The sequence below is a fragment of the Myotis nattereri genome, assembly GCF_964212035.1.
Source record: "Myotis nattereri genome assembly, chromosome: 17".
NCBI lineage: Eukaryota > Metazoa > Chordata > Mammalia > Chiroptera > Vespertilionidae > Myotis > Myotis nattereri.
Genome location: NC_138092.1, coordinates 3860140 through 3882082, shown reverse-complemented (window position 1 = coordinate 3882082; position 21943 = coordinate 3860140). Strand labels below are relative to the sequence as shown.

Below are 21943 nucleotides of genomic sequence, written 5' to 3'. Positions count from 1 at the left end.
CTGTCAGAACACAGTCATAGCCATAACTGGATCTCCTTGGTTCTCCTGGTTTAAAATCTGAGCCTTAATGTAGTTTTAATATGTCCTTTTTGTATTACTTTAATTTTCTTTATTAGTAGCCTAATAAAGAAGACTTTAAAATGAGTATCTTTTGCTCTTATTGTTCAGAAAAAGAATCCAAATTTAATTGATATTGTATTGAGTTTTTCAGGGTTATTTTAGGCCTGATTTGATAACAATGCATTGTTTTGGTGCCTCCATTAATGTTGTATTACATGAACAGTTTTTTAAATTGATTCATATGTCAGCAAATTACACTTTCTGATTTTCTGTGATCATCAAACGGTTAAGTCTTTGCCGTTATTGTCAGTATATCAACCAAATTTTAAGTGACTTTTTTTTCACTGTGTATTACTATATTCAACATCCCAAATATAACATCATTTTGTATTTTCACCACTGTTTATAGTGCAATAAATAAATTGCAATAAATCAGGGACTTGGGTAATAAAATGTTTCTGGAAAATTCATTACAATGTCAATCTTTCATTATGCACAGTCCTGCTGAGGTGAATGTGAAAATCTCTTACACGTGGAGGTTAGTGTAGAGGGCAGCGCCCATTTCAAAAGGAAGAACAGAAACCAACATTTTGAAATTGAGTAAAAAAAGAAAGAAAAATGGAGTGACTCGGCTGTTTCTGGTTGCATAACTTAAAAAATTTTGAGAGTTCTTGCCAGTTTTGTAACAAAGAGACCAATAATCATTAATGAGAACATTGTACATTGTTTAAGGTTTTTAAGGAACGTAATACTATTCCCTCATTTTTTAATTTGTTATTCAGGTTGGTTTCAATGTGAAAATATTTGGAACCAAATTCTTTTTATGCTGTTTGTCCTGCTTCAAAGTAAAAAAGCCGAGTTATAAAATTCTCAATTACGTCTTAGTTGGTATCAACAGCAGGCTAAAGGAGGGGCATTGATTCTCGCTAACCTCTGTTTTTCTAATGAGTAAAATAGTATCACAATGACATAAACTTATAACAGGCCTACAGTCAAAATTTACTATGCTAATAATGGGTTTATTTTATTTACATTAAAAACATTCAAACTCTGTGATCTTGAACCCCAATTCTCAGATTATTAATTACAGATTATTTAATTGTATTAGGGAATTGTTATGTTATATTTACTTTTGGATAAAACCTGCATTAGATGCATAATTAAGTAAGTTTTTAAAATGTTAATTTGTCCTTGTTTAGAAGTTAAGCACCTTATCAAGATACTAATTTAAGTTTTAAAATCTTGTTTTATAACTTTGTAACTCGAGAGTAATGGATGCTGTAGTGATGTCTCTCACATATGTGAAGATGAACAATAAAATTGTTTATTTACAAGTAATGGCTCTAATTACTTTTCTGGCAACACCTTTTATGATAAACTTAGGGACCCTTTCCATTTATGGAGTACCTTTGCAGATGATTCATGTGCACTTACACACATGTGTAACGAGTACATTCAAGAGTAGAAATGATGACAGATAAATGGGACACCTGACACCAGCCCTTTTCTGTGGTTTGTCCACCATGCCATCCAGAGCGTTCAAAGCTGGCCTACTTAATGCCAAATATACACTTTTTTCCACCAAAATGTGAGTGCCTTGTATTTTAATGGGAACAGAACGCTGTTTGGTCCCCAGCAATGATCTTTCATATTCTGGAAAACTGCAGACACAGGTCCGATGGTCATCCCTCACAAAAGACATGGAAGTTGAAAGTTTCTGAGGGACAAGTATATTGTTCAGAGTGCTAGCAACTTGATTTTTTATAGAGGCCTATCTGATTGTAGATATTTAAAAAGTGTATCTTATATTCTCATAAGAATATCAAAATGAAATACAGTACAGCATTCTAACACCACAGATTACAAATCCATCCAATGTGGCTATTTTCTGTTATCAATGGACACATTCACATACATTTTTACACAGGTAGGACATTGTATTGCCAAATAAAGAACTGACAAAGTTCCAATTCTTTTTTAAAAGTATCAGTTGGCAGGAAGAAGGTAAAAACTCTCATCTAAGAATGCGACGTATTTTGTTTTTAAATCCAATGTTTTTAACTTACACTTGGTTTTACTCCTTGGTTTTTTTTTGTTGTTGTTGGCTTGTTTTGTATTGTTTTTAGTCTTTTAACTCTGTACTGCTGGTGGCTTTGATTTCATGATGCATTATGCTTATGAAACTCTAGCTTTCAGCACTAAAATGAGTTAAAGATAATGTTTCGTTAATTTGATCATTGTTTTCCTGTTGAGATCTTTCTTTAAAGGGAAACTGTCCACTTAGACTTCTACATTCAACTTAATAAAGGAAATTATAAGAAAACACCTGAAAGTCAAAGGTTTAAATGAATTTCTTTAATGCTCTAAGACATGAAAATGCTGTTTATTTACTTATTATTAATGTCATTGGGAATTATGGCTTCAAAAGATGTATATTTCAGTTTAATACTGAAAATATTTGTCCAGTAAGATCACATTTTTATATTCTGAGATTACGAATAATACATTTTTTAAAGCCAAATTTAGACAAAGTTGACAGCATCCCTTTAAAGACAACCTATTCAACTTTTAGTTAATAATTTGTGGGGTTCTTTTTGGTTTTTCATTTGTAATAGAAATGTTATATGTTGCTTAACAATGTTTTTGGATACTAAAGTTGCTTAACAATCAAAATAGAGTGCAAGAACAAAAATGAAGAAACCAAAATAAAAATATCAATTTTTTATTATTTATTCAGGCGATTTCACCTAAACCTCAAAGTCAGAAAAAAAATGAAGCTGACATTATCAGTTCTGCCAACACTCAGAAACCTGCACTGTTATCCTCAACCTTGTCTTCAGGGAAGGCTCGCAGCAAGAAATGCAAACATGAATCTGGAGATCCTTCTGGGTGTCTAAAGCCCCCTAAATCACCACTTCCCCCAGAGTTAACACAAGTCGAGGATCTGACGCTTGTATCTCAGCTCTCTTCTTCAGTGATAAATAAAACTAGTGAGCACAGATTTTTAAGAAATAGTTCCTTATCCTATAAGATACCTGGAAAACAGTTTGATTGTAGATATATTGTATTTCTATGAGGTTGCTTTTTAAACATTCAGACTTAAGTGGCTATGATAGGGAAGCTTGCAACTATTTCAGGGGCACAAACTGTAGACATTTCTGACGGATGTATTGTTCAGAGACTACTGCTGGTTGAGAAACCTTACCCTGTAATACCGCAAGTTCCACTCTAGCTTGATCCTCTTCAACTAATAATCCAAGTACAACGAGAGGCCTGATTCATTACAAAAAACAACATAGAAGACCCATGGCCAGTCTTTTTCCTGAAGTCCTAAGACTGTTCTTATGGATAGATGTAGTTGTCCCCACTTTCAGGGTCCCCGTCTGCAGTTCATTTTGTTCATTCTTATTCTAGTAGTTAGAGTGCAAATTTCAGTTATTACTAATGAAAGAAGAATAGTTTTTGATCTTATTTTTAAAGGTTTTACTGTTCTAATACCATTAATCGTTCAAGAGTTAATTTAGCCTTTTTAAAAATAGCCTTTCAAACGGGTTTGTCTGTAGGTAAGACATTTGTGCTGACTCTTGCTCATATGAGTTTGGTATTAGAAGTTAGAAAAATATGAAAACCAGTTAACCTGGGAAGTCACTTGGTAAAAGACTATTTCCAATGAATTAGTTCCCTGATTAGTAAATGAGCATTACGTGCTTCCTTTTGGATTCTTCTGCATCGTATCTTCTGCAGTAATTGAAAATGTTGGCATTGAGAAAACTTTTTTCAACCAAATACATTAATCTCCTCTTCCATTCAGTTGCCATATTTTCTACTAAGCCACATTTATCCATTTTTTACACTTTTTTGTTTTGATTTTGTTCTTTTTAATAAATGGGTAGAAAGGATGGGAACAGAAAAACTCAAATGTTTCCTCATTATAGCATTTAGCATGAAATAATGTTAGTAGTTGCAACAATGTCACATGACATTAAGTATTTCATTTTGAAATTGTTTTGTATTTTGGTATTATAACCACAATGTGGCAGCAATTGAATTTTATTAAATTATCACCTTTTTTATTTCAATTTTTGTAAAATTACTTTTAAATACCCAAAGCATCAGCCTCTTTAGACCACTTACTTCCTCATAAATTAACGTGACTGTACTGGCCTTGTGTAATCCTGCCTGTTGGAGATAACCAAGCGTTTACATGCCGTATCAAAGGAAGAACATTAAAGGCTACAAAAAGGAATTTTCAAACTTGTGTTATTTAGCTAGAAGATGCTTGCTTATGTGACTCACCAAGTTATTAAAAACAAAACACAGGAGGGCAAGAGTAGGGTCATTTTCTTTTAAAATCTTGATTATTTGCCCATAAGAGGTATTAAAGCTCTGTTCAATTTTTTTTAATGAATCAGGCCCAAATATATGCTTATAAAAATCCATTTAGGGGAATGAGGGTGGGATGAAATTATTTACATTTTTTTTTTTTTTTTTTTTTACTTTGGCAAGTAAAGTAAAGCACTAACTACGATGCATGTCAGATATTTGTCACCCATGCCCCTGCCTCTTTTACCCCATAGAGTTTCTATTTCTAGATTTGTAATGTAGCAGAAGGGATATATATTTTTTAATCTTTGGCTGTACAGAGACGATTTTCCCAAAGGAAAAATGGCAACTAACACGACAATCTACAATTAGAGAATTAACTGTAGTCTGTCCTGTGGGGACGCTACCTGAAATTTATGTTCCCTGTTCTCTTCTTTTGATACTAGTAGGCTTTGCTTTTAGAAGTTGTGATGAACTCTTTGTGAGGGCACACTTTTTGCCTTTGATTACCTTCGGAACATGCCGTTCCTTGTGGATACCTTACAACATCAGAGGGCAGTATATAATGCCTTTTCCCACTTATCTCAAATATTATAAGATGAACCCGGCATGTGTCTGCTTCGTGAACATTGAAGATTTTTTTCTAGGTTCTCCACAGTCTGTGAGCCCCCCTAGACCTTCCAAGCATAGCGAGCGGAGGAGAAGATCGCAGCGCTTGGCCACCTTGCCCGTGCCTGATGATTCAGGAGAAAAGGTGTCTCCTCCCTCTCCAGCCACTGATGGCAGAGTCTTCTCCATCAGTGCTCAGAGTCAGCAGGCGACCTCAGTACCAGAGGGTAATGTATATTGATTTCCTACAGAGCCACACGTAAAGGAAGATAAAGTACTAAGAGACAAAGACTTAAAATATGAAGAAGTTTCTGCTTCTTCCTTCTTACATCTTTTGGACTTTTAAGAACTTCGTGTATTCTACAAATAGTTATGGAGTGCTTCCTTGTGCCAGGCACTGTTTAGCTCACGTAACATTTAAATCCACGTGGATATGGACTGAGCCAGTTTATCGGTGTTAATATTCTATCACATTCTGTATTTTGTGTAGTGCCTGATGTTGCACATTTGTCACTTGAGAAGCTGGGACCCTGTCTCCCTCTTGACTTAAGTCGTGGTTTGGAAGTCACAGCACCGCTAGCTCCAGATCCCTCTTACCATAATGAGTGTGCCAGGGCAGACAAGGAAGATACGCAGATGCTCACAAATCCTTCTTCCAAAGCAGTACCTGATGGAAGAGGAGCCCCGACAGCCTCAGGTAACAGTTCATTTTATGAGCAGCTAGGCTTGCATTTATAGGCTGTAAACATTGCATATGTAATTCTCTTAAAAAACACTTTTATGTAATGTCTGTGGGAGATAGGGTCTCTCTCTCTGTTTAAAGTTCTTTTGTGCCATCATATGCTATCATATGCCCTGGACATATTTCTTACTTTGTCACTTTAATCTGCTTCTCCCTGCCTCTCTCGCTTTCTTTTTCTTTCTAATTTTAATTTTCTTAAAATTTTTCAATTACAGTTGACATTCAATTTTATATTAGTTTCAGGTGTACAGAATAGTGATTAGACATTTATATAACTTATGAAGCAATACCCACTGTAAGTCTAGTACTTACCTGGCACCATGCATAAATATTACAATATCATTGACTATATACCCCCTATGTTGTACTTTACATTCCCATGACTGCTTTGTAATTGCCAATTGGAACTTCGAATCCCTTCACCTTTTTAACTCCCTCCTAACCCCCCTCCACTGGCAATCATCAGTTCTCTATATCTATGAGTGTGTTTCTGTTTTATTTATTCATTTATTTTGTTTTTTAGATTTCCACTATTACTAAAATCATATGGTATTTGTCTTCTCTGACTGATTTATTTCAATTAACATAATACCCTCCAGGTCTGTTCATGTAGTGCAGATGGTAAGATTTTATTTTTTATGGCTGAGTATATTTCATTGTATGTATGTACCACATCTTTATACAGTCATCTATACAGTGGGCACTTGGGTCTTGTTTTCTTATCCATTCAGCCACCCAGTGTCTTTTGATTGGATCATTTAATCCATTTACATTTAAAGTAATTATTGATAGGAATGTAGTTATTTTCATTTTATTATTCCTATTTTTAATTTTTATTTTTCTTCTTAAATAAATACCTTTACAATTTCCTATAATACTGGTTTGATGGTGATGGACTCCATCTGCTTTTTCTTATTTGGGAAGCTCTTTATCTTTCCTTCAATTCTAAAACATAGCTTTGCTGAGTAGAGTAATCTTGGTGGCAGGTCCTTGCTTTTCATCACTTGGAATATTCCTTGCCAGTTCCTCTGGCTGCAAAGTTTCTGTTGGCCAATCAGCCGGAAGTCTTAGGAATTTGTTTCTGTACATAACCAACTGCTTTTTTCCTGCTGCTTGGTCTTTAACCTTTGGCATTTTAACTATGATGTGTCTTGGTGTGGACCTCATTGTGTTCAGTGGTGCAGACGCCCTAGTCACCTGAGTTGCTGCTCCAGGGTGTTCCTTGTGTGGGTTGTGTGCCCTAGTTGAGCCTTGATTGCTGTTGGCACATCGTGGGTGACATTGACCCTCAGGCTGACTGGCGGTGAGGACTGGCTGTGACTCTAGCTAGTGTGCAGGGGCTGGCCCCATGGAGTGGTTTTACTTTAGCAGGACTCTGGTGCCTGAGGAGTCTACCCTTTGGGCGTGTCCTTTGTGGAGCTAAATGGGGGGTGATCTAAAGCAGGCCACTGGGTGTGTTGCTTCTGGAGCCTGGTCCCCCCCAACTGCCCTCCCCTGCAGGCCTGGTCCCCCCCAGCTGCCCTCCCTGCAGGCCTGGTTGCCCCCAATTGCCCTCCCCTGCTGGCCTGGTCACCCCTAACTGCCCTCCCCTGGTGGCTTCATCTCCCACAACTGCCCTCCCCTGCCGGCCATCTTGTGGCTGTAGGCGCCGCCATCTTTGAGGGTGTGTCAGTCTATTAGTATATTCCCTCCTTATTGGCTATGGGCGCTGCCATCTTTGAGGGTGGTGCAATTAGCATATTCCCTCCTTATTGGCTGTGGGGCACTGCCATCTTTGAGGGAGGGGCAGTCAATTAGCATATTCCCTCTTTATTAGATAGGGTAATAAAAGGGTAACATGCAAATAGGCCAAACAGCAGAACAACTGAACAACCAATCAAAGCATAATATGCTAATGATATGCTAAGACTGCTCAACTGCTTGCTATGATGTGCACTGACCACCAAGGGGCAGATGGTCAGTCTGATCAACCAGTTGCTATGACGTTCACTGACCACCAGGGGGCAGATGCTCCAACTGGTAGGTTAGCTTGCTGCTGGGATCTGGCTGATTGGGACTGAGTGAGATGGGCCGGATACTCCCTAGAGCCCTCCCACGGTCCCTCCCTGGCCCAATCGTGCACTGGTGGGGTCTCTAAGCCTGGCCTGCGCCCTCTCACAATCCAGGACCCTCAGGGGATGTTGGAGAGCCAGTTTCAGCCTGATCCCATAGGCCACTCCCCTTGGGAGGGCACCTGATGCAGGGCTCATGGCTGGCAAGTGCTGCTGTGGCAGCGTGAGCCTCTCCCGATCGGGACTGATTGGGTGCGAGCCTGCAGCAGGCACATGCAGGTGGTGTTGGACTGCGGGTTTCAGCCTGATCCCTGCAGGCCACCCAGAGGGACCCCACCCATGCACAAATTCGTGCACCGAGCCTCTAGTATCTATATAGATACAGTAATAAGACAGAAAGATAAACCAGTATACATAGCTCTGCAATAACTAAGAGGTGTGTTAGCCAGCTTAAATGTCCTGAAATGTCGAAGTAGTGATTGTGCATGCACATCCTTGATTCAGGTGCTTTAGCTTCTAATTGGAGTATTGACCTCATCTTTTTTTTTTTCAGAATGTCTTACAAATTTGTGGAAATATGCCTAATTACCATTGGGGTGTGGTTCTTGTTTCTCTGATGGTTAAAATGTACTGGGATGGAGGAAAGGCATAGTAACTCTTCACTTTTTAAGTATTATAAGTAACTGTTTGAGAAAGAGTAGTAGGACCGTTTTCTAGAAAAGTGAAAGGGAGAGAGGAGTGTAGGTTTGTAATACAATGAATTTGTAAATTTGTTGAAAAGTGAGCATCTTTTGCGTATGGGTGATGGCTGGTGATTTAGTTGTTTAAATCAAGGCTATGCATGGTTTTAAATGCTAATGACTGAAAGTCCATTTATTAGAGGTTTGAACACAGTGTTTGAATGCAGGGTAGGAGGAATTCGAATTTATTTCTATTACCCCTTTCATTTTTTATTTTTTGATGGAAGTAATGGAATTCAGGTCACATTCTAATTGGACACCTTTTGATTAAAAACCCTGTGAGCCGTGTGACTTGCATGAAAACCTCAATGATTTGCATGCTGTCCTGACCTGTGTTCTGAGCAGCGGTGCATAACCGGTTTGTTTTCCAAGTACCTGAGGGATCTCGCACGTTGCAGCCCATAAAGGCAGCCCTCTCAGTAGTTCCTTCTCTTTGAACCAGCCCAGGGGATGCCATCCCTGCTCCGCCTTTCACCCCAGAGGCGATGCTTCAGAGAACCAGGGGCTGCAGGCACTGGCGTGATCCAGGGCTGCTTCTGCAGGTGTCTGCGACCAGGGGGCTTAGCAAGCACAGCCCTTGTGGTTTGCACTGCGCATGCCTCGTCAACTTTAAGAAGACTGCATCAAAGCTGTAGAATTTTCATGGTGTTATTAGTAGTCAGCGAACAATAATTAGTGAAAGGAAGTGATGCATTTGTTCAACAGTCTTGGTAATAAGGAAATTTAATTGTATTTCTCTTAGCTCTAATGACCGTTTTATTTTTTGTCATGGAGATCGTCAATATTCTGACTTAATATGAAACTTAACTTATTAGAGCTTTATTAACTTAATTCAAGTTGAGTGGTATTTTTATATTTTTATTGTGTCAAATTAAATTATATAAAACTAGAGGCCCGCCGATGCATGAAATTCGTGTAAGAGTAGGCCTTCCTTCCCCTGGCTGCTGGCCCTAGCTTCCCTCTGGCACCTGGGACCCGGGCTTTCCTCTGGCCACTGGCAGGCATCCGGGACCCGGGCTTCCCTCACAGCCCTGACTTCGTCTGGAAGGTTGTCCGGAAGGACATCTGGTCTAATTAGCATATTATGCTTTTATTATTATAGATAGTTGAAGATAAAATGCTAGCTTTTTTGATACTGTATTGAAATTATTAAAAAATAGAAGAACTTGTAAGTAATGATGTTAAAGCATGATTTACTGAACTGAAATTGTATTTTAAATGTACTGTTGTACTTTTCTTAGATTAATCCAGACACATGTAAGCACTGGGAATGGTTGGCTGTGAGTTAGAAGCTTGAGTAAATGTGTCTGTGTCTGCTACAATTATTGCGGTGCACTTGGTTTAAAAGTATTTTGAACAATTAGTAAAACTGAAATGTCATTAAGGTTGAATATTTTTATGTGTCAATAAGCCTTTGTATTTACATTTAGATAAAGACCAAAAACAATTTGTACAATAATTCCACTTTGGCTTTTATCATTATATAACACCACATTTATGATTACATTCAAAGACAGGTTTGTAGGCAACGGAGTTTAAATATTAGTTGAAAATTTCATATAGGTTGTTGAAAACCAGTATGCTTTAATATAAGTTTACTGTTCCTGGATGAGCTGACTAGTACTCATGTCAGAACTGCCACGGAAGCAGAGATGCCACATGGACCTGCCACAGGCGCATTTCAGCATCTGAATTGCCCAAGGCTGGGCCGCAGTGGATCTCCGCTGATTGCCTCGTGCAGTTAGCTTATCATATTTCTTCATATTTAGACCCATAGTTATTCTAGAAATGACGTAGGCTCCAATGATTACCCCACCACAGAGGAGGGGGTGGTCTCAGCATATTACACACTTGACACATAGTCCTGGCAACAACACAGAGTAGATACTCTGGTTCCTGTTAGGCAGGTAAGGAGCTGAAGTGCAGAGACTGGATGAATTGCTCCAGGCCAGAAGCTAACAGTGGAACCAGGAGTTTAGTCTGGTAGTCCGAGGAGCAAAAATCACCCTTAACTTCCCAGTTCTTCAAAGTAAGAAGTCCTGTGTTTTTGTTACTAGTTCAGGCACTAAAATCATGGAGACCTCCAGGGGAAAAGAGTCTTATGTAGAGTTCTTGGTGATCAGTTGTAATTTAAAACACTGTTTTATACTTTTAACCCTCTCTGACTAAACTTACGTATTTTCCCCCTAAACCTGCAGGAATATCGAAAACAGAAAAAAAAGTGAAATTGGAAGAAAAAAGCTCCACAGCATTTGGTATGAACAGAAAGTAAAATCTTTACGCAAAAGACTAAATGGCTTGGCAGTGGGGGGACTTGGTCTGTCCCTGGCTCTTTCCCGGTAGTGCTCCTTAAGGCGCGAGCGATGCCTGGGCCTTTACTGGTGGTGTTCATCTCCAGCTGCAGGATGTCTTTCATGCATATCTTACAGATTGTGTGTATTTTTGTCAATGGACTTTAAGGCTTTCTCAGAACTGTGTGTTTAAACATCTTTAAAGCTGTGGCTATTTAAAAATAAGCTGCCATTGAATATTGTTGATACTTTGAAATTAAATAGTCATTTTTCCCAGGCTATCTTCTTTAAACTACCATATAAAAAAGTTATTAAGTTTTGTGCTGTCTTTTCTAGCAGCTGTGCTATAATGTCTGAAAGCTTTGGGATAATGATGACAGTCTTAAATACTCTACAGTCTAGCTACTGGGTTGTGGTCACTGAGAGTTGATTAAACCTGGATGGTAAATCGCAGACTAACTCTTTCTGAGTTGGAACAATAGTTGAATATCTGTGATGGATTAATTTTAAATAAAATATTCTAGGATACTGCTTTAACTTCCATTTATTTTCTTTAAAGTACACGATTGGGTAAAAGGAAATTTTAGGAAAAGTAAGTTTAATGAAATACATTTTTTTGTGTGTTTTTAGTTTTCATTCTTGTACACACTGGGGAAGTATTGAAGACTGAAGGAATTATTTATGGGTTGGTTTAATCTCTCTTATTTTTCCAAAGTAAAGAGATCATCAAGTTTTCTTTAATCTTCTAATATATTTTTATTAAATCATCCATGGAAATGCTGAGTCTCCTCAGACGGTCTGAAATTGCGGAGCTTATTTCTTGCCACATCAGGAAGCTGAGTTACATTCCTCGTTTAAAGATGTTAACTACTGTCTGTGTTAACTTCAAGGTGTCAGGAGTTGGGATTCTCAGCACTGCTAATGAAGACCCCCTCTTATAGTCCAATAAGCTCATCAGGAGCTCCAGACTCAGGACAGGAACAGTTTAATTGAACCCATCACTCTGGGCAGGTGACTGGAATAGCTGATTCAAACGTAAATGCTGCTTTTAGGTTAACCACAAAGGAACCACTCAGGAGCAGGCTGATTCCTGACTCACTCTCTCTTGTCATTTAGGTAAGAGAAAAGAAAAGGATAAAGAAAGGAGAGAGAAGAGAGACAAAGATCACTACAAACCAAAACAGAAGAAGAAGAAGAAAAAGAAAAAGAAATCTAAGCAGCATGGTAAGTATATTAAAATGGCGGTTGCCTTTTTTATTTTTCAACTTTTCTCTCTTCTTTTACCAAAATGGAGGTAGGACAAGATCCCTATGTGGATGAGAACCGAGAAGTTCCTGTAGCTTTCCTTTGTCTAGATAATTTTGAAAATAGGAGCTAGGTTTATAAATTAAGCGGGTTGTAAATTAATCTTTGCAACAGTTGGAGACTTCCATTCCCACCTATGGCGGACTAGATCACCTGACAGGCACCCTTGAGCGGACTGAAGGAGTTATTCTCAATCTAGAATCTCATAGTGCCTTGATTCAGCTTTCAGAAACAGTGAGAAAACCAGTGATAGTCTGTTGGGTAGCCTGCCAAACCCAGGCAGTGAGACGCAGAATCATCTAGCGAGGCGTGGGTGGGAAGAGGAAGTGGTGGTGTGATCATTATGTGTCTGAAACCTGATCTCATTACCTTTATAGTACCTCTTCCCGATTACTGGGCACTACTGTTCCTTTGTGTGTCTTGTATTGCAGACTATTCAGACTATGAAGACAGCTCCCTAGAATTTCTAGAAAGGTGCTGCTCCCCGCTGACTCGGCCTTCGGGGCCCTCCCTGGCTCTGCGCAGCATGTTTACGGAGAAGAACACCACGTATCAGTACCCCAGGGCGATTCTGTCAGTGGATCTCAGCGGTGAAAGTATGTGAACTAATGCTTAAAACAAGTCTCAGGTTCTTAAAATGTAGATCTGAGGGTAGAACATTCTTTATTGAAGGCCTGTCTGAGCACAGTTTGAAAAGTTCTATAAACTAAATGGAAATGTCAACATTGGAAGTTTGAGCTACTTTTTAAAGCATATAAAGTAAAATTGACTTTATACTTAGTAGTAGGTCAGATGGTAGGAAGAAACTATTAGTTTCTATCATATTCTGCTTTTCTGCAGGTGTTTTTACATCTATTTGCATATTCTTCACTACCAGCTTATAAAGTAGCTTTTCTGATCCACATTGCATAGGTAGACAGGCAGAGACTTGTAAATCAAGCAGCTTTTTGGGTTAGTTGGTGTTAGAATTAAAACTCCAACCAAGGTTGATCTTAACTCCAAAGATCATGCTTTTTCTCCAAATGTTTATATTAGTCTTAAAAATGGACTCTGAATTCTCTTGTAAAAGAATTTTAGAGAGAGGAAGGAAAAGAGAGAGAAACACATCAGTGTATGAGAAAAAGCATTGCTCGCTCAGTGTGTAGTAGCGTGATCCCGTCCCACGAACTGGAAGCCTGTGCTGAGATCCCTTTCTGTGTGTCTAGACTTGACCGACGTGGAGTTCCTAGATGACTCTTCCACAGAGAGCTTGCTTCTGAGTGGGGATGAGTACAATCAGGACTTCGACTCCACCAACTTTGAGGAATCTCAGGATGAAGATGATGCTCTTAATGAAATCGTGCGATGCATTTGTGAAATGGACGAGGAGAATGGCTTCATGATCCAGGTGAGCTGCCTTCCCCGCGGGAAGAGTGAGTGATTTCAGGGCTCCTCAGTGCACCGCACTTCTGTGTCCTCTCTCCTCACTCTGCTGCGGGAGGCAGAGGTGTCTAACACAGCCTGATGCGCACGTGCAGCAGTAGTGACTGGGACGTCTCTTCCCCAGAGAAGAGGCTTTCTTAGACAGACTCTCCCCCTTTGCCAGGGTGTTTAGTGCGCGGCCCTCAAGCTGCAGTTCATTTCAGGAGCCATTCAGATGGGTGAGCATCCACACTGACGGCGGACCTAGCCCTTCTCTTGCTGGTCTGCATCCCTGCTGTGATTTACATTGTGTGTCTCCCTTCACCAGGCAGCCGTGGAAACAAAATCCCACTGGCCCTCAAGATTAGAGGACAGATGGCCTCTCCCTGCGGGCAGAGCATCTTTAAGAGAAAAGGGACGCATAGCACACGTTTTGTGATGACACGGGAGATTTGGAGATGTTAGTTCAGGAATAAAAATAGTCATCTCCGTTTTTCTCCCCCTTTTCAGTAGTTTCTCACATAAGAAAACTACAGATTTACAGTTGGTACTTTAAGAGATTATTGTTACAGGCATTGCTATAAACTTGCCTTTAAAAATTTTTTTTCTGCACTTTAATAAGCTATTTTTAAGAGTTTAAAACATGTAATTACCTAAAAATCAGTGGAAAATAGATGAGAGAAATAGGTTTATGACTTTTTAATGAATCAAGTGATTTATCAGAGCACATTTTAATGGGTGCAACCAGAGGAAGTTCCCGATATAGTTGACTGTTTCCAAAAGGAGATTCGTGTTCAGCGCTCACTGGCTTTGCTGTGTGGAGGAGGGCTGCGGGAGGGCCCCTGTGGGTGGCGGGCCCGCATGATGGCTCCTCTGTCCCGCAGTGCGATGAGTGTCTGTGCTGGCAGCACAGCGTGTGCCTGGGGCTGCTGGAGGAGAGCATCCCGGAGCAGTACACCTGCTACGTCTGCCGCGACCCTCCCGGTAAGACACCCACCCACGACGCCCCACACTCCCCACATCCACAGGTCTTGTGATGAATCCACAGGGAGACAGCTGCCCAGGACGCTGCTCCTTCCTTGCCACTCAGACTCTGCTTCTATTTAAGATTTTCAAGTAGTTTTTATATGAATGACTTAGGCAAAGACATTTCTATAAGTTCATCCACATGGCACTGCCGTGCTGGAAGGGCGGTTCACCTTTTTCCTGGAGCAGAACATGCCCCTTCCTGTGCTCCTGGGCACTGCTTCTGAGCAGGCTACGCCTGGCTCTCAAGTGGAGGCTGTCCTGAACTTACTCTTCTGCCCTGGTTTTGTCACGTTCCTCGTAGAGCTATACACCCAACCACTTTCAGAGCAGATGGGATCTCAGATGATCACATGTGGTCCCTTTATTTCATGAGGAGGCAGCTTGGGCACAGAAGGTGGAATCCTTGGGCACAAGAACAGACTAGACGTGGCTGGACTGAGATGCAGACCTGCTCCCCCGGAGCCGCTGGGTGCTGTCCACAGAGGCCTTCCTCCTTCAGGCTCTCAGGGGAGCACTTCTGCTCTGTCTGTGCTCTCCGTTTCTGAGGCAGAAGCGCACTACATGCTTCAAAAGGAGGCTAATGAATTGTTTTCATGTCTATCAAAAAAATGCAGTAAGTGAAGCAGCAGGTGGACATGAATGCAGACATTTGTCCATTCATTCAGCAGCATTTACACATGCCTTCTGTCTGTGAGGCACCGGGGAGAGGTCAGCTGACTGATTCTAATGACACCTCCTCTTCCTTATAGTGCAGTGGGGACACAGACACACAGCTAATAGTGGGGTATAGTTCCTGTGGACATCAGGAGTGCAGGATTACGTAGGGTTCTGCAGGTCTCAGCCATGGGGAGGGGTCCCTAGTCCTTGTCTAGGACTCTCTCTCGCATCCAGGTCACAACAGGTGAGTGAGCAACAGGTGTCCCTGTCTCATTTCTGTCCGGCCCTCAGCCTTTTCAGAGGGCAGATGGCAGATGTTGCAAAGTGGAAAGCAGTGCACGCCAGGGTCCCTCCGCTGGGCCCTCTGCGGCCGCCACTCCTAATGGAGCCTGTCCTCAGGGGGCAGGGAGTCCTCCCGGGCCCGCCCTCAGAGCCCCGTGCCCTTTGCAGTGCGTCTTCACTCTGGAGCTCGCCCTGCTCACTGAGGATGTTAGGGTGGCAGCTGAACAGACACCTGACGCGTGGGACCCTTGGTGATGAATGCCCGCTCCCTCTACAGGGCAGAGGTGGAGCGCCAAGTACCGCCACGACAAGGACTGGCTGAACAATGGGAGGATGTGCGGGCTGTCGTTCGTGAAGGAGAATTATTCTCACCTTAATGCCAAAAAGATCGTGTCCACACACCACCTGCTTGCTGACGTCTACGGTGTCACGGAGGTCCTGCACGGCCTGCAGCTGAAGATCGGCATCCTCAAGTGAGTCGCTGACCGGGCTGGCGCTGTTTAGGGGAAAGCCTAATGCAGACCACACCGCGTGGCCTTGTGAAGGTTCAGACCAGCAGGAGGCAGAATCGTTACTGAATAAATTGTAACTTAGAGGAGAGATTAATAACGTCTTGGATGTGGTTACGTGGACAGTACCTATCAAAGTAAAGATGTGCATATAGTACTCAGCAGGTCCATAGCTAGAACGTTGTCTGGCTGACACATTCCCACCTGTGTGTAAAGATACACACGCCTGTCCGTGGGGAGTTGGCTGGGTGATTAGACCATGTACAGTGGTACTGCTTAGCCGCTAGGCTGAAAATAAGGAAACCTGTAGGTACTGACATGCAGGATGGCCAGGCATGTGACATTCGAGGAAGGCAGGTGGTGAGAGCTCTGCGTGTGTAAGAAGAGAAGGTGCACGCTGGGCTGTTTTGAAAGAATTCTGTGTGCGGGAAAAGCCTGGGGGACCGCACCTTGGGTACATGGGAGTGTGTGGCAAGGGTTTCACTCTGTCCACAGTCGTAGTCAGAAGATTTCATCCTGGGCAAGTATCACTTTGTGATTGAATAAAGATTTTAAAATATGCTCACATAAAAGTTTTTCATATCATACAATGCAAAAATAGTATAGTGAAAATCCTGTAGAAAAAGAAGTCCATATATTAACATAATTAAATTCATTGTTACTTTTCCCCCTGAGTACTATTTCTATCAAATTGTGAGAATTCAAATTTTGGGTGAAATACTGGGGCAGATCAACCTACAGAATATCGTTGCTTCTGTCCTGAGTTCCGACCTCCTCCTAACCCGGTTCCCTAGTTGGTGAGCCGGGAGTCAGGCGGCCTGAGGCAGGCACTCCGCGCACAGAAGGCAGCATCACCAGGCTAGCTGTGTCATTCTGATGGTGAAACTTATGCATTGTGCTTGTTGCTAGGTTTTGTTTTTTTTTAATTGCTGTTTCTCCACTTTGTTTTAAGGAATAAACACCATCCTGACCTTCATCTCTGGGCCTGTTCTGGGAAGAGGAAAGACCAAGATCAAGTCGTTGCAGGGGCAGAGAAAAAAGTAATAGTGCAAGACACAGTTACTCCTGAAGAAAAGAAACACCACGTGCAGAACCACAAGGAGCCACCCCGGGCGCCCCCGAAAGTGGAAGAAACCTACATAACCAGCGAGCACAGCTACCAGAAGCCGCCGAGCTCCGGCCCGGACTGCAGAGCTCTCGCGGACCCCGGGAGCTCCGAGGAGGATGAGGTCAGCAGTTGTGAGGAAGAACAGGAACTGTACCTGAGGGAGAGACGCCGTGCGCAGTGCCCGGGGAGAGAAGATGGGGCACCTGCACAGGTAGGGCTAGTCCCCTGTGTCTGTGATGGAGCATGTGCTAGGTCAGCAAAGGGAAAGAAAATGCCCACCTGAGTCCCAGAGCTCACTTACAGTTCCGAGGTCGCAGTGCCTCCTGAGGGGAAAGACAAGTTTTGCTTTCTCTACAAGAAAACACGGGCCTTTTGGACACTTAATTATCCCCGAATTCAGAATTGTACTATTTCAGTAAACTTTTGCCCTAACAAAAGTTTCAGTTTTATAAGCACACCTAGATACCCACAAAAACATGAACCACATTTTATTCCAAATGGAAATGTCTGTGTGAGAACACGAACATGCACATGGGTGTGTGTATATTTTAATAGAATTTGTCTTTTTTATGTGTAAGATAAAGGGTGGCACTTTAATCCTCTTTTTAAAAATGTTAGCATATTTGTATAGACATATCAGCTCCATTATGCGGTAAGTTGAATTCCTAGAGCGCTGTGTCCAGTGAACGTCTATAACCTTCTCTTCACGGGGGTTGTCTGGGATGTGCCTTCATCTTTACAAAATCGAGTTTTAATTCGCAATGCCACTTTCAAGTTAGTGCTTCATTGTCTGGCTCCCTTTATCAAGTAATCACCATAAATACATATTTGACTGAATTTGGGAAGCTTGTGTTTCATAAAACTTGTGCTAAATTATGTTGTCAGATTAATATCCCGATTGTGAAATGGGTTATTTCTGAGTTCAGGTTTGGTGTGTGTGCACCAAGCAGTTTGCACTTAAGTTTTTAAGAGTTTTCTCTTTCCCTTGCCTCATTGATTTCACTGCATCAGTCCAGTCCCGCCTGCAGTTAATTAGACTTTATACTGGTCTTTGCCAACTTTCTTGATTTTTCCATCATTGCTTTTTGCCGGCCATCTGTGTGTCATCAGTTAAGATGAATTGAGGGAGGGGTCAGTCTGAATTAGCTGGACATTCTAATTATAGACTGTCATTAGCGAGTTCATTTGTTTATCGAGTTTTAGCACCTTTGATCCTGTGTAGCACTGTGCTGCTAGGCATTGTGGGGAGATGGAGCAGACATGTCTGCGCTTATGGACCATCAACTGTCGTTTGATTATGGGCTAGAATTCCTTAAGAATAGTCTAGGAGTTTGATTGGATTTCGCTGATCTTTGTGGGTGATGAGGTTTTTAATGTATCTTTTTCTTTATGATGGTGCATTACATCCAACTCTTTGTTTTTTTCAATGGTGTTTTGGTGAAGAATCCAGCTGAAAAGAATATGGTATTTGTTTATAATGATAAAAAGGGCTCTGAAGACCCAGGAGACGCACATCTGCAGTGGCAGCTCAACCTCCTTACGCACATCGAGAACGTGCAGAATGAAGTCACCAGCAGGATGGATCTCATAGAAAAAGAAGTTGATGGTAATTTAAGGAAGAACTAAAATGCAGTTACTACAGTGTGTAATTATGAAGACGTTGTTTTAGGCTTTTTTGTTGTTGTTAACCCTCATTTGAGAATATTCTTCTATTTTTTTAAAGAGAATAGAAGGGAGAGGGAGAGACAGAGAAAGAGAGAGAGAAACATTGATGTGAGAGAGAGCCCGCCACTGAGGTACATGCCCTTTGACCGGAATCGAACCCAGGACCCTGCAGGCCTTGGGCTGATGCTCTAATCACTGAGAGCTAGAGCTATTTAAAGCTTTTTAAATTGTGGGGTGGAGACTGCAGGTGCTGGCCATGCCGAGGGGGCTCCCTCGATCCCTCTACATGTGCTTACACAGCTGGCGTGGGCAGTCTCCAAGCTGGGGACAATGTGACTGCATAATCTTAGGATTTGTGTTCTGTTTTTTTTCAGGTGGATATTTATGAAATATTGCCCTGTGCCTGCTCACAGTAACTATTCATTTAGGCTTAAACTGTCTCTACTTCATTTTAAGGGAAACTCAGCTACTCTAATCAGAAGTTCATTTTAAACAAAGAAAAGAAGGTGGCAATTTCTGTGTCCTTTTCAATTCTATGTTGTCATTACTTTTTAAAAACACATAAACATACTAAGCGTCCAGGCAGAATGCAATGAATTTGCATTCTACAATTTTTATTAATAATAATAAGGGAAAGCGTCACATTTTCTTTTTTCTCTCTATTCCATGAGAGAGTAAAAAGAGACATTCAAGATGGAGGTAATTTGCCCTAGCCGGTTTTGCTCAGTGGATAGAGCATCCGCCTGGGGACTGAAGGGTCCCAGGTTCGATTCTGGTCAAGGACACATGCTTGAGTTGCAGGCTCCTCCCCAGATGGGGACATGCAGAAAGCAGCCAATCAGTGATTCTCTCCCATCATTGATGTTTCTACCTCTCTCTCCCTCTCCCTCTCCCTTTCTTTCTGAAATCAAAAATATATTTTTATAAAAAAATAGTTAATTTAAACATATATAAAGAGAAAAATTACCTAAAATTGCAGTAGTTTAAGCTTACCAAGAGAGACATGAGCCCTTGTGGGGTAAGATATAAAGGCTGCTAAGTGGCTGTGCACATTGGCCTTCCTCGAAAAGGGAAGTGAACCGTCTCCATCACGTTTGCAGCCTTCTCATGATACCAGTTTTGGCTGTTCTTCTAGTTGCATTCACATGTGTTGGTTCTCTCTTTCAGTTCTGGAGAGCTGGCTGGATTTCACAGGGGAGCTGGAGCCGCCCGACCCTCTCACAAGATTGCCCCAACTGAAGCGCCACCTCAAGCAGCTGCTGATGGACATGGGCAAGGTGCAGCAGATAGCCACGCTGTGCTCCGTATGACGCTGCGCTCCCTGTGACCGCCAAGCCTGGGGGAGAGGGCGGGGCGCTCTCCAGTGGGGTGGTGTTCACTGCCCACATGGCTGCTGGGTAGATAGTAACAGCAGGGCTGTTTGGTCACTTCCTGATTTGTGACATCATAGCCTGGCACCTTGAGGGAATGGAGAACAACTTTATCAAGGATGCTAATGTGAAAATCAATTTATGAGCAAGCTACAGTGATATTGCCAAGACCAGTGGAAGTGGAATGGGCTCTGCTGAGGGAGTTGAATGGGCAGGTTTTTGAGGAGTTGATTACATAAAACTCAAGACACCGTCGGAAGAGACACGGTGTGTCTGTATAGTTTGTAGGAGGAAGATCCTTGTTTATAAACCAGCATTTGGCCAAAAAAAAAAATGTAGAGGAAACCCAAGTTCTGTAAGTTGCCGTGAGAGCTGTCTTCTCTGCAGTTGACCCAGCTGCCTGGAAACAGAGTGTTTCTACTTTTAAGGATCATGAGCTGTTTCTTAGGTGAGGAATGTCCTTGATCGGAAAACTGGCGGGAGGACAGGTGTGGAATTCGCACCTCACTCCAATGGACTTCTAAAGGCAAACACCAGGGAACTGGAGTTTTTTGCGGGCACTAAGCTCATTGAAAACAAAAGGGTTGCAGAAGGGTCCGTGTGCCAAATCGGATGATGTGGCTGCAAGGAGGATTTTAGGTGTCAGGGGGGTGGCCCCCCAAGTCTTACAGTGCCATCAGGCCTTCGGAAGCGTGCATGCTGCTGCCCTGTCTGACACATACAGGTGATTGCAGCGTGCAGGCTTCGCACTGACTCATCCGACTGCTCAGTGTTTCCTTCAGAAAAGCAACGGGAATACCCTCAGCGGGACGAGGCAGGGAGCGACCCGGACGGCCTGGCAGGGGCTCCCGACTGCTGGTAGTGGGATCCTGGAGAAGCTGCATTTCTGAAGATGAATTTTATTTTTAAAAAACACATGCGCACTCAGAACTTTTCACTTTGATCACAGATGGACCCGTTTCGGAAACCAAAGGCAACTAAGTTGCTGTGTCAGCTCTTGCTGGGCTCCGAGCCCGGTCCCGCCCGCAGTGCTCTGTGCCTGCACTTGCTCGCGCAGGGATGCGGCCGCGTGGACGCTTGTTTGAAGCAAACCCTCGGCGTACATATGTACATAGCCCACACATATTTATATCTACGCATATCTAGTTTTATTACCATAGACTATAAGGATTGGTGGTTAACATGAAATGTTACCTTTTAACAGACTGTTTTTAAAAATTAAATATGTATGTACAGGTTTTGAAACTCTTTTAAAAAGGGGGGGAAAGGCTGTTCAGAGGAGGCTGTTTGATGACATGACACTTGAATATTTTATGCCTCGTTCTGTGGATCAGTTCTCGCGGTCTGTATACATGCATTCAGAACTGAGAGACAGGAAACTTGAATTTATCTTTGATAAGAATTCATGCCACTGTACATTCAGATGTTATTTAAATTTGCAAACACACTGTTCTATATGTAAGGTACTGTATGTAAAACACTTTATTAAAACGATTCCACATACCTGGCGGCTCCCGCTCGCCTCTTTGCGGCCTGTGTTTTGATGTGAAGACGAGAAGAACGTGCGGCGCAGTCATTCGCACTGTCTTGCCCTTGAGGTTCTGAGCCTGACACAGGCGCCAAGTCCAGCAGACAGCACAGTCCTGGGTGTCCCTGCGACAGTAGCTTCATCAGACCCACTGAGGTGGCAGCTTCCGTAGAGGTGACACTGTGGAGAGTTGCTTAAACTTGCATATTAAAGTAAAAATAACGTGCCTGTATTCCATGTGTGGAGTAAATTTGCGAATGTATTTCAAGATGG

General features: G+C 42.0%; 1 protein-coding gene across 1 annotated transcript in view; it reads left to right on the top strand.

The window, feature by feature from the left end:
* PHF20L1 (PHD finger protein 20 like 1) overlaps positions 1-21884 on the top strand; it is a gene marked incomplete at its 3' end in the record, with an annotated part of 56172 nt that extends 34288 nt beyond the window's left edge. The window contains exons 10-21 of the mRNA XM_081111273.1: positions 2798-3050; positions 5031-5219; positions 5483-5689; positions 10724-10780; positions 11933-12040; positions 12553-12717; positions 13327-13508; positions 14407-14506; positions 15768-15963; positions 16952-17318; positions 18551-18713; positions 19940-21884. Coding sequence (XP_080967399.1) covers positions 2798-3050; positions 5031-5219; positions 5483-5689; positions 10724-10780; positions 11933-12040; positions 12553-12717; positions 13327-13508; positions 14407-14506; positions 15768-15963; positions 16952-17318; positions 18551-18713; positions 19940-20082 — 2130 coding nt within the window. The remainder of the gene's footprint in view (positions 1-2797; positions 3051-5030; positions 5220-5482; positions 5690-10723; positions 10781-11932; positions 12041-12552; positions 12718-13326; positions 13509-14406; positions 14507-15767; positions 15964-16951; positions 17319-18550; positions 18714-19939) is intronic.
* Positions 21885-21943: the final 59 nt, after the last annotated feature.